The sequence below is a fragment of the Moschus berezovskii genome, chromosome 5 (assembly GCF_049115385.1).
Source record: "Moschus berezovskii isolate FMDL1 chromosome 5, NW_MosBer_1.0, whole genome shotgun sequence".
Taxonomy (NCBI): Eukaryota; Metazoa; Chordata; class Mammalia; order Artiodactyla; family Moschidae; genus Moschus; species Moschus berezovskii.
The window spans coordinates 10,183,087-10,195,678 of record NC_142464.1 but is presented as its reverse complement, the minus strand read 5'-3'; the positions used below and the strand labels follow the sequence as shown (position 1 = coordinate 10,195,678).

Sequence of the window (12,592 nt, the reverse complement as noted above, 5' to 3'; positions counted from 1 at the left end):
CTGGTGCCTCTGCCTTTTCTAAATCCAACTTGATCATCTGGAAGTTCATGGTTCATATACTGTTGAAGCCTGGCTTGGAGAATTTTGAGCATTACCTTACTAGTATGTGAGATGAGTGCAATTGTGCAGTAGTTTGAGCATTCTTTGGCATTGCCTTTCTTTGGGATTGGAATGAAAACTGACTTTTTCCAGTCCTGTGGCCACTGTTGAGTTTTCCAAATTTGCTGACATATTGAGTGAAGCACTCTGACAGCATTATCTTTTAGGATTTGAAATAGCTCAACTGGAATTCCATCACCTCCACTAGCTTTGTTTGTAATCAATACATAATCTTGTTTTATGTGTGTTTCTGTTAAAGATACCTTTTTTGGTGTTCAATCACTTAGTCATATCTGACTCTTTGCAACCCCACGTCCGCCTCTTTGTGACCCTGCAGCATGCCAGGCTTCCTTGTCTTTCACCATCTCCTGGAGTTTGCTCAAACTCATATCCATTGAGTCAGTGACGCCATCCAACCATGTCATTCTCTGTAATCCTCTTTTCCTTCTGCCTTCTATCTTTCCCAGCTTCATAGCCTTTTTCAAATGGATCAACTCTTCACATCAGGTGGCCAAAATATAGGAGCTTCAGCTTCAGCATCAGTCCTTCCAGTGAATATTCAGGGCTTATTTCCTTCAGTATTCAGTTCAGTTCAGTCACTCAGTCGTGTCCGATTCTTTGCGACCCCATGAATCACAGCATGCCAGGCCTCCCTGTCCATCACAAATTCCCGGAGTTCACTCAAACTCATGTCCATCGAGTCAGTGATGCCATCCAGCCATCTCATTCTCTGTCATCCCCTTCTCCTCCCGCCCCCAATCCTTCCCAGCATCAGAGTCTTTTCCAGTGAGTCAACTTGTCACATGAGGTGGCCAAAGTATTGGAGTTTCAGCTTTAGCATCAGTCCTTCCAATGAACACCCAGGATTGATCTCCTTTAGAATGGACTGGTTGGATCTCCTTGTAGTCCAAGGGACTCTCAAGAGTCTTCTCCAACACCACAGTTCAAAAGCATCAATTCTTTGGCGCTCAGCTTTCTTCACAGTCCAACTCTCACATGTCAATACTTGCTGTCCAAGAGATTCTCAAGAGTCTTCCCAGCATTACAGTTCAAAGGCATAAATTCTTCGGCGCTCAGACTTTTTTATTGTCCAGCTCTCACATCTGTACATGACTACTGGAAAAACCATAGCTTTGACTATATGGACCTTTGTAGGCAAAGTAATGTCTCTGCTTTTTAATATGCTGTCTAGGTTTGTCACTGCTTTTCTTCCAAGGAGCAAGTGTCTTTTAATTTCATGGCTACAGTCACCATCCAGAGTGATTTTGGAGGTGAAGAAAATAAAGTCTGTCACTGTTACTATTGTTTCCCCCATCTACTTGCCATGAAGTTTAGTAAGTATTATAGATCCGTAAACAGTAGCGCTATATTCATCCCTGAATGAAGCCTGTCTGACACACCCTTTCCCCACTGTGCACTTTGCAGCCTTCCTGCACTTAGGAACACTGGATAGCACCTCAGCACTAGCTTGAGGGCCATTAAAAAATTAGATCCCCAACAAAAAGCTCCAAAATGTGAAAACCGTGGCACTAAAGAGACCAAGGAAAGAACTTCTTACAGTATGAGAGCTGAAAGGAGGCAGCGTCACCTTTTGGACTTCTGCTGGGAGTAAATGTGTTAGGAGGCTCAAGTATTTTGCTGCTCTGTGCAAGTTCACAAATGAACTTAAAGGTGGTCCAAGAATTGATTTGGGGGTGACAAATATATTTTAGTGAGTAGGTGAATTCACAAAATTGGAACCTGCAAACGACGAGGATAGACTATATAAGTTCCCTTCACTATACTGTGGGCCTTTTCACAGCATGTATTATTTTTTAGTTCCTTCACAGCATATAGCAGAATGCCTTGCAGAAAGAAAGCATCAAAATTAGATACCATGAGGCACTGAATGTGGCAGGCTAATTATAAAACTAAATGAAACTATTATAAATTCTCCCTTCCAATAAACTATTTATGAAATACCTGTGAGCCATGACTTGGGCTGGATGTTTTTGAATAGATTTTTTTTTTCACTTAATCCTGAGAATAACCTTGTGAAGTCATTAGGCAAGTATCATTATATTTTACAGGTGAGTATGGTGGTGGTAAAGAACCCGCCTGCGAATGCAGGAGACTTAAGAGACTTGGGTTTTATCCTTGGGTTGGGAAGATTCCCTGGAGAAAAGCATGTCAACCGACTCTAGTATTCTTGCCTCGAGAAGACATGGACAGAGGAGCCTGGCTGGCTACAGTCCACACGGTCACAAAGAATTGGACACAAAGGGAGCGACTTAGCACGCATGTGGTGAGAGAAGTTAAGCAACTCATTTTAGAGACAGAAGTTTTGGAGTTATATGAAATATTTTAGAGATAATCTAATTCAATTTTCTCATTTTACAGATGAAGAAAAAGAAGTACAGAAAAAAGTTTAATATTTACTCAAGGTCTCACAAACTATTAAAGCAGGCATGAACATCAGACTTTTTTTATCCTTAGATTTCTCCTAAATATCTTTCACTTTGCCACACTGACTATTTTTACCAGTCATTGCCTTAAATGATAGGAGGCAGTGATAGGAGGTGACAGGAGGAATCACCGTCCTCAGTGATAGGAGGAACACACTCTGGTATGTAAGTAACTAGTACCAGATTGATTTGACCTGAAAATTCCTTAGGTCAAGTGGTCCATTTGGACCACAGGTAATATACTACTCAAATAAGTACTCTATTATATTATGGCATTTAATCTGCTGTTAATACATTTAACACAGATTGTTGTGCCATCTATTGCATTTCTTGAATTCTATCATACTTTTACCTGAGTAAACGAGACTTTTGAAGAATAAATGCTTGCACTATCATTATAAAGAAAATTTTGATAGTTTTAATATATTACTAAGATCCTCCTTTAGTTCATAAGCACAGTTATACAGCACTGTGATTAAACAACACATTCATTTTGTTGACATCAAATAAAAGTTACAGATGACACAGAAAATTACTGTGGCTTATAGTCTATAACTGGAGAAGGAAATGGCAACCCACTCCAGTGTTCTTGCCTGGAGAATCCCAGGGACGGCGGAGCCTGGTGGGCTTCCGTCTATGGGGTCACACAGAGTCGGACACGACTGAAGTGACTTAGCAGCATAGTCTATAACACAAATAGATGATTGTGTGTTTCTAGCTGTACTAGTGGAGAAGACATTGGCAAGCCACTCCAGTACTCTTGCCTAGAAAATCGCATGGACAGAGAAGCCTGTTGGGCTGCAGTCCATGGGGTCGCTACTTGTCGGACACGACTAAGCGACTTCACTTTCACTTTTCACTTTCACATATTGGAGAAGGAAATGGCAACCCACTCCAGTGTTCTTGCCTGGAGAATCCCAGGGACTGTGGAGCCTGGTCGGCTGCCGTCTATGGGGTCGCACAGAGTCGGACACGACTGAAGCGACTTAGCAGCAGCAGCAGCAGCTGTACTAGAGTTTCTATAATGGGAAGAACATTGCCAATCTAGGTAAATACTTATCATCAATCTGATTTAATGTAATAGAATGAATAAAATTAAAACATGGCAGGAAGTAAAATGATTTGTGCAGTGACAAGTTCAAAGAAATTAAGACAGTTTTGCATGTAAGACATAAAAATTGAGAGCAATTTTCTAAGAACAATCAGAACATTTCTCACCCACTGTTATAAAAGTAGGTTACATGAATTACTTTTGGAAAAAGCATTTTATTATGTTTTTACCATTATTTTATTCCTTCCAATTTCTTAGAAAGGAAATGGTTGTTCCAAATAATTTTCCATGTGAAATTAGGAATTTAAAGTTAATCCTTAAAAAAGATGTCAAAGAAGAAACTGAATTTAATTCACAATCTACTTTGTATTAGGAAGAAGAGTATGGCAAAAAGTTTAAAATCTCCTCTGAGACTAAGAATCTTGAACTTATGGAGCTGTCACAACATGTCTCACAACAATTTCCTATTTATTGAAACACATTGCATAATTTTGCAAATTAAAAATTTGATGGTTCCTTTTCTTTTCTTAAGCCTAAATTGTGTTAGCTATATTTCCCTCATTAACATCAATATGTACCCATTACGGCAACTTCTTGAGTCTATGTTTAATAAATTCTATTGCACTTAATTTTAGCATGCTTACAGTTAATATTCTGTTCTAATAAAGTGCCTTACATTATCTGGCTTCCTTGAGAGCACTCCAGTTACATTAAATCTGGGAACCCACTGAACAATATTCTTGGTTCACTAGATATATGAATGACATTCATTATGCATATTTTTGGAAGATAGGAACATTCCAATGTAGTCCTTCAAAGAAAAAATGGTAAGAATTTAGAAACAACTTCAATGTATTGGAGTGTTTCGTCTTTGAATTTAAGTGCTATTTAGTTTCAACTCTCATTCTACCAAGATAAATATTATGAGAAAAAAGATCAAAAAATTGGATTTTGTAAAAGACTTTGGAATCCAATTTCTTGAATAACTCTTTAATATACTTAAGTTAAAAGGACTCGCCAGTCATTTTCATCTCTTTACAAAATTGTTTACAAATGATTTCACCCCAGATGTTAATCTCTCAAAAAAAAAAAAACAGCCATTAACAGAAGCCAAAATATCTTGATTTTTTAATGAGAAAATAAATATAAAATACATACGTACTGGCAAAAGTTATTTGAACCTATACCTGAGAATTCAGCCTGTTCAACTGGGATTGAGAAGTCTGAATAATTTGCTGTAGCTCTTCTTTTTCTTGATTAAGTCTTTCTCGGTCTGATCGCTCCTTTTTGAAGTCTTCTTCATATATTTGCACCTAGGAAATATTAACATGCTGTTACGGCTAGCTTCCTTTTCTCTTAAGCCATTTAAATAAGTTCAGAAGAGATGCTGTCTGGGTATGTCCAACCTGAGACATGGATGTCCTTTTTTCATGAGTATTTCTTTATGGTGGCACTCCATCTTGATACCTGTGACTATGACTTTGTCTTTTACTTTGCTTAGAATGGCACTTTCTCAACTTTCTTCTCATTGAGCACATATCAGTAATTCATAAGTAAATTCATGGGTATTTTTTTAAAAAATCCCCCTCACCAATATTTCTATTGCATATTACACGACTGTGAGGAAACCTTGACCCCCCTGACTCCATCAATATTAAGTTCCACTGTTTTGGAGCCAATCATTCATCTCTAAAACAAGGCTGTGACATATAAACATTGCTTGAAGTTCTTCAGTCAGTTTACTGACAATAGCTAAGTGAAGCCACTGAGTACTGACACGTCAGAGTTTCCAAACAGAAATTATAAACTGAGCACAAGTTAAAAATGAAAGGCTCATATATGTGAAAAGCAAGGGATGTTTATTAAAGGACATTCACCAGAGTTGCCCTTTATAAGTAACTATGGGCGTATATCATAAAAAAGAGGAACATTTTAGTGGAATGCCTCCTGAGAGGTACTCCAAATATTGTAGAAAAGTAATCAAAACAACCCTGCCCCAGAACAGATTTAATTATTGTTTGTTTTAATTGGCATAGTGTTGATTGGTGGCTTGGAGACTAGAATGTGGAGTTATGAAAACAAATGAAGCTTAAGGAATGAAGCAAAGGAATTCCTCTAAAACTAGATTTAAATTATAACTTACATGAGAACCAACCAGTTAGATGTTTGTCTATTAATGTTAAACCACATTGCACCATCATCACCAACAGCGCTACTAATTTTAACTAAAGGATTATCAATTTTAAGTTAATAATAATAGAAAAAAGTGTAATAGGCAAGAGAGGAAAAAATGAAACATTTTATATAGCTCTATATGCAGATATACATATTTAATTTCAAGCTTTTCTTCATCAGAAGTATTGCAAAGGAACTATACTCAGCCAAGCTGACATTTTGTTTTCTGGTGTTGGTTTTTTTTTTTTTTGGTTGAGAGTGGCAATCCAAAGGCACAGATACAGTTTAATCAATGTATAATTAATAAACAATTACCAGAGGCAACTGAAGTGGGAGAAGCCCATTGATTAGAACAGAATACACTTATAGCGATGTCATCACTTAGGTGGCCAATTCAAGCTCAGTTTCTTCATGAATTTAAGTCATCTAGAGTTTCAGGCAGCACTTGGTGGTGCAATGATTGCAGGTACCCAGTTAGAAACGCACACAGTTGAAATGTGAATGCAGAAAGCTAGCAAAAGGGCCATACAAAAATGAAGGAGATGAACTTTGGTCTACTATTAGGGTTATGAAAAAAAGAATACTTGCCACGGTCTCTAACAAACTAAACCATTACTGTAAACACTGCATGTAAGAGCAACTTTCCTGCGTGAAATTTACATTATGTGAGAGCAATGAAGATGACTCGAGTGTCTGAACATAAGCAGTCCTTTTTTCAGAGGAATCCTGGCTTGTGCCAATGATACTTCAGGGGTTGAGAATCTGGCAGAGTTTTAACACTCTGACTATACCCTTATTCTCTCCATGGGTTTATTTTTAAGCTGTATATTTGATCCTGAATGTAATGAAGCAGATTATTCAAATGGAGTTGATAGAAGAAAAAGATCCAACTTTACGTCAAATGCTCTGGATATTTTAGATTTATAAATAGGTTACATTCTATGAAGTAATAAGAGTAACGTAAATAACAATATTACAGTTGCTCAATTCTTCTGTGTATTGCATCAAGATTCCTTGTAATTGGCACTTGCTCAGAGCAAAGGAGCCAACAAGTTACTCCCAGGGACATCAGAAAATCATACATATCCACTCTTTGTTCTATGACATCCTGCCCCACAACCTGCCATTGTTAATATATCACCAACAATGTGTGCTTTGAGGATTGGAATTCCCGTATTTCTTGTATTTATCAATATCACCTTGAACTGTTCCAGCCCTTTACCTATATTAGTTCATTTTACCTCTCATAGGAAAAGAGATGTGATATGCTCGAGTGGCCCAGTGGCTAAGCCGGTTCCAGCTAGATGAACTGAATTTTTAGGCTCCGGAAGTTTAGGCAGTGCTATGTCCCATAGCCCTGTGCCGCTGATGCATGAAGGAGCTTGTTAGAGCATCCTTGACTCTTGCTGTGTACTTGGCAACAGTGGGTGAAGCAGGGTGGGTGGGAAGGAGGAAGCCATAACTCATCAGTAAATTCCTAGGCAGTGCCATCCATATGTGGGAGTAGATAAACAGACGTGCCTCCTCTGTGATCAGCGTATTCTCTTTAAAACTGCCCTCATTGTTGCAAAGCCTGGAAGGTCTGCAGCTATGTAGGAGCAGCCCAACTGCGACCATTTTCTGAAAAGGTCCAGAGTTTGGGTTAATAGTGTCTTCAAAATAAATTGTGCCTGCGTGAAAATCTCTGGAACCAGTGCTAATAGAATTTCACTAAAAGGTTAATTAGCATGCCCTTCTTTTAAGTTGTGTGCTCTTGGGCAAGCCACTCAACCCATCTGAAATTCAATTTTCTCTTTTATAAAGTGTTAGAGTTGGACTAGCTGATCTAAATTTTCCCCTAAAGCTTTAAAATTAGGTAGTTATAATTCAGTTCAGTTCAGTCGCTCAGTCGTGTCCGACTCTTTGCGACCCCATGAATAACAGCACGCCAAGCCTCCCTGTCCATCACCAACTCCCGGAGTTCAATACATGCAAAAACCTTTGACACGATATGAAAAGCAGGACTTCTAGAAATGTCTAAAGCAGCACATGAACAGCAGGCCCTACGTTCTCCTCAGGATGGCTCCACTTTCAGCTTCTCACCTGCTGTTTGAGAACTTCCATTTCCATCCACATCTCCTCACGGCTGCACTCCATTTCAGACTTCCCCAAACCGTCCTCAGGAGATGAACACTCCACTTTCAAGGCGTCCTGCAGAGCCTGTGTTATAAGATAAGGACACTGTTGTCCTAACAGTTGCCACACATGTATTTCTCTGCAATTATTACAATCATTTCAAATGCACTCACAAGGTAGAATTTCATTTTTAAAGGCCTCACTAAATAACACTATTCTGATTTTCTAGCATATATGCATTTTTTTTCCCAGAATCTCTGTATTTTCTCAATGATGGTGCTTATGTTATTCAAGTCTTGTTGTTACTTAAGAAGGTTTTTGATATTACAGACCCTCCCTCCCACCTGGCTAATCATGGTTGGAACACAGATATATAGTCTTTCTCTAGAGTCTCTGCTTCAGTCAAATATATGCTCCATCAATAAAGCTCAAACTTTAGGAAGCATCAAAATCACCTGGAGTGGCAGAAAATATGCCCATCCCTGTGCATTGTCCCCAAGGATCCTTGATCAGTATATATGGGGGTAGGAACTGAAAATCTGCATTCTTCAAAAGCTGCAGCTGATGATTTCGGATGACATTCTGAGTAATATATTTGTGCTCTATAACCATGTCCCCTACAGGAGAGGTGGGAATCCATGCAGATTCATTACCATGAGATCTGTGGCACTGTTCTGCTCTGCACTCCTTCAGCATACCATGCCCTGGCCTAGCTACAGTTGCATTTATTCTCCAAGAAAACATCCATTAACCCACCACAGGGTAGAGAGTTGTTGTTTAGTCGCTAAGACGTGTCTGACTCTTTGTGACTCCATGCACTGTAGCCTGCCCAGTTTCTCATCCATGGGATTTCCTGGGCAAGAATACTGGGGTTGGTTGCCATTTGCTTCTCCAGAAGATCTTCCTGACCCGGGGATCAAACCCATGTCTCCTGCATTGGCCAGGTGGATTCTTTACCACTGAGCCACCAGGGAAGCCCACAAGGTGGGGAGAGTGCTGTGCTTTCTTGACATTCACCTCAACTTGGTGTTTTCACCAGGGGGTGAAGAAGTGGAAGAAATAAGAGACTCTTAGATTTGCCAACCAGATCATCATCCTTACTCATCAATCCATGGTACTCTTATATATACTACACTTTGTCAGGTTATATAAAAGATATTGGCTTTATTTTAAGGACCTTTGCCTTGTAATGAGTTCAATAAAGTGGCTACCAAAAATGGTGACAGAACATACCTCATCTTGTTCTAGTATCAAAGCGCACACACAATGTGACTACTTGCTCCTTATTGAATGAGTCCTGTATACAAACAGGAAAAGTTCACTTCCAAAGCTATAAGACTTTACTTCCTCTGTATCTCTTTAGTTGCTTAAGTGATGTTCATCTGATGATTCTACTAGTATCTCACTTCCCTGCATTACTATGTAATAAGGTTGTAAGGTTAGAAAAGCAAAGTAAATTTATGGTGTTAAATGTGTATATAGTTAAGACTAGAAACCTCTTAATAGGACGTCATCTAGTCTATGGACACTCTCTAGCCTGATGTAAATATCATTTTTCAGGAGGTTGTAAGAAAAACAAAACTTTTTTCTTCCTCCAGGAATTCTTAAAATACCAGAAGTTGTTTAATAATTTATGTTTTGTTAGAATTTATTGCTAATCTATATAGTTCTGCTGCTGCTGCTGCTAAGTTGCTTCAGTCGTGTCCGATTCTGTGCGACCCCATAGACGGCAGCCCACTAGGCTACCCCGTCCCTGGGATTCTCCAGGCAAGAACACTGGAGTGGGTTGCCATTTCCTTCTCCAATCTATATAGTTCTAGGAATTATCATAATAGCTATATTTTTAAAAAAACTGTTAGTAGTATCAGAATCTAGGTGGGGTGAGTGAAGTGAGTCAAGGCAATCAAATATGTTGACTCCATATCCTACAGCTATAAATAGACATTTTGTGGGTCTTGTAATATTTGAATTTCCTGATCTACCTCTCATGCTATTCAGACTTCTAGAAATTTTGCAAATGAATCATAAATGAAAGGTAAGTTTAGTAGATATTTATTTCATCTTAGGGTTTTCCAACTTCCCTGAACAAACACCTGTAACCTATTCTAGAACAGCAGTTTACCATCAGCACATTGATGGTGAGATGGCAGACATGTCACTTCTGCCCATGGGTGGCACTGGTTGACTAGCCCCAGGTAATTTTTCTTAGATTAAACATCAGGATTCTCTTGTCCAGAACTTTATGAAAACAATACCCTTAGGTATCTCCTTTAAAGTGAAAAAGTAGAGCTGAGTACATGTAGTTGTGTAACTTCTGAAAATCATCTGTTAGTTGCTAAGCTGAAATGCTATGAATTTCTGCTGAGAGACTGAGTCAGCAGGCAGTAAGTTTGAGCAAGCAGGGTGGGCCCCAAATTCCATCCTGTGATGAATGGTGTGCACAATTAGCTACTCAAATCATCATTTTTGAGTAACTTCTATTTATCACAGTGGTAAAAGAGAAAAGAAAAATCTACAGTATAAAACAGAATAATTTCTTACATTTCATTAGACCCTAAATGAGAAAAAATCTCTCTTTGTACTAAATGAAAAAAAAAGAGAAAAACAATCTTTTTAAAGCTCATCACTTTTTATCTGTGTTTTAAAAGTGACAGTTGAAGGTATAGATGTGGGGGATGAAATCCCTTCTCATTTGAAGTACATTTTTATTTTTTCTTACTACTCATAAGTAAGAGTAAAGCACTGTGCCTATTAAAGCATAAATGTCAAGATCACAATTGGCTATCGCACATATTACGTTATCAGTAAATTAATTAGTTAATTCATCCACTCAACAAATATTTAAGAACACATTATGAGCAAGGCCCTGTTCTAGGCACCTCGAATACAGCAGTGAACAAAAGAGAGAAACTCAGGGCCCCATTGTGACCATTGTCCTTGTGTCTCCTCCTTCAAACAAACATGTATTGATTGTAAATTTATATAATTGCATTCTTACAAAGATGAATATGTTAATATTAATAAGAAATGTTTTTTCAACCTAAAACTTTTAGTTTTCTCCCTCTGACTTTAAGAGAAATTAAGCATCTCAATGGGCCACTAAAAGTATTGTGAGTACTCAACACTGGGTCTACCATGCCTAGGAGAGATGTCTCTGCAAAAAAGGAGAGATTCAGCCCTGCAAAAACACTGCCCACATGGAGCCTACAATCAAGAGTGGAAGATATCTAGCAAATATGATAATAAACATGAGACATTTTGCACGTATTAAATAGCAATGAATTCCAAGGAAAAATTTAAACAGGAAATTTTAGAGGTGTAGTATGTAATTTTAGTTAGGATAACCAGAAAAATCCTCTTGGAGAAGATGACATTTGTATCAAGCTCTGAATCTTACTTAAATTAACTTTTCTCACTGAGATTTCAGGATTATAATCATGAGCTATAAAGTTTTTACTTATTAAAAGTTTTTTTTACTGTTAACTATAAAAGCAGATACACAGAAATTAAGGTTATATATGAGCTTCTTGAGTTAAAAACAGAGTCTTGACTGTTCTAATTCATACAGGCTTTATATCCTTATGTCGACATTTAGAGAAACAGAGAAGAGGACTAATAAGCGATGACATACCAAAAGTGGGAGAAATTTCAAATATAATCTCAATTAACATCAGTTCCTCTCATTCATTTGCAGAGAATTTCCAGCAGAGAATAAGAGAGAAAATCCATTTGCTCTGAATCTGTATCTCTGAACATTGATTTTCCCTCTTAAAGGATAGAGAAGTACACTGTTCATGAAGTCAACCTCCAGTTTCTCACTTGATCCGAATAATAGCTTGCTTCATAAATAAATAAAATACAGCATCACATTTGTAAAGCATCCTATCAACTGTACAGGCATATAGTTAACACTCTGGGAATCTTTATACCTCTGAAAACTGCTTAACTACAAGATGGCACACAGTCCAAAATGCAAGCACTGAGCATGTGTTTAAGGCCAATCAACTACTCATTTTAGAAGACAATTTCTGTTACTTTGGCCAAGAAATACCTAGTTTGAGAGATGAATATTTCAACTCCTACAGGTATTTCTATGGTCCATGTATGAAAAAGTCAACAGCAAAGGGTTTAATTTTTCCCCTGAACAAGTCAGCAATCCCTTCCCACAGAAAATTAAGGTTTAATCCATGAAACAACACACAGACACACTCACTCACGAGTCACTCTTTTGCAGCAATTCACAGGTGGCCCCTTTGAATAGTTAAGTTGGAGCGAAGGCATTAAAATCACCAGTATTTTCTTAATAGATCTATCCCCACTCTCCCCCCAAAAGGCTTATTCTCGGAAAGGCCGCCATTCTTGGATTTGGCATTTAGCCTGCTTCCATATAGACTGCTTCACACCCAGCAGCTCCACAGTGATGATTTTACAGTGTAGTCTGTTTCCTCAGGAAACGTTTGTGGTTGACCAAGACATACACTACTGTTCGCCAACACCCACTTGCTTTATGTGGTTCTTTGAACTACCAAAAAAGAAATTCTTACTCTCTTTTATAATATCTCCTTATCTTTTTCAAGACAATCTTTGCAGGGACACGAATTCCCCAAAAAATCCTTAGCCAAGTATAGCTGAACAAGGAATATAGGAGAAATTTATAAAATTACAGAGGCCTTTTGTGCAAGTCCCCTAAGACTGTGAGCTGCATTGC

General features: G+C 38.2%; 1 protein-coding gene across 1 annotated transcript in view; it reads right to left on the bottom strand.

Moving 5' to 3' along the window:
* The window catches only part of TNIP3 (TNFAIP3 interacting protein 3), a 47,372-nt gene that overhangs the window by 11,757 nt on the left and 23,023 nt on the right, over window positions 1–12,592 (bottom strand). Inside the window, exons 7-8 of the mRNA XM_055434280.2 lie at window positions 7,852–7,968; window positions 4,782–4,907 (exon numbers count right to left, since the gene is read on the bottom strand). Coding sequence (XP_055290255.2) covers window positions 4,782–4,907; window positions 7,852–7,968 — 243 coding nt within the window. The remainder of the gene's footprint in view (window positions 1–4,781; window positions 4,908–7,851; window positions 7,969–12,592) is intronic.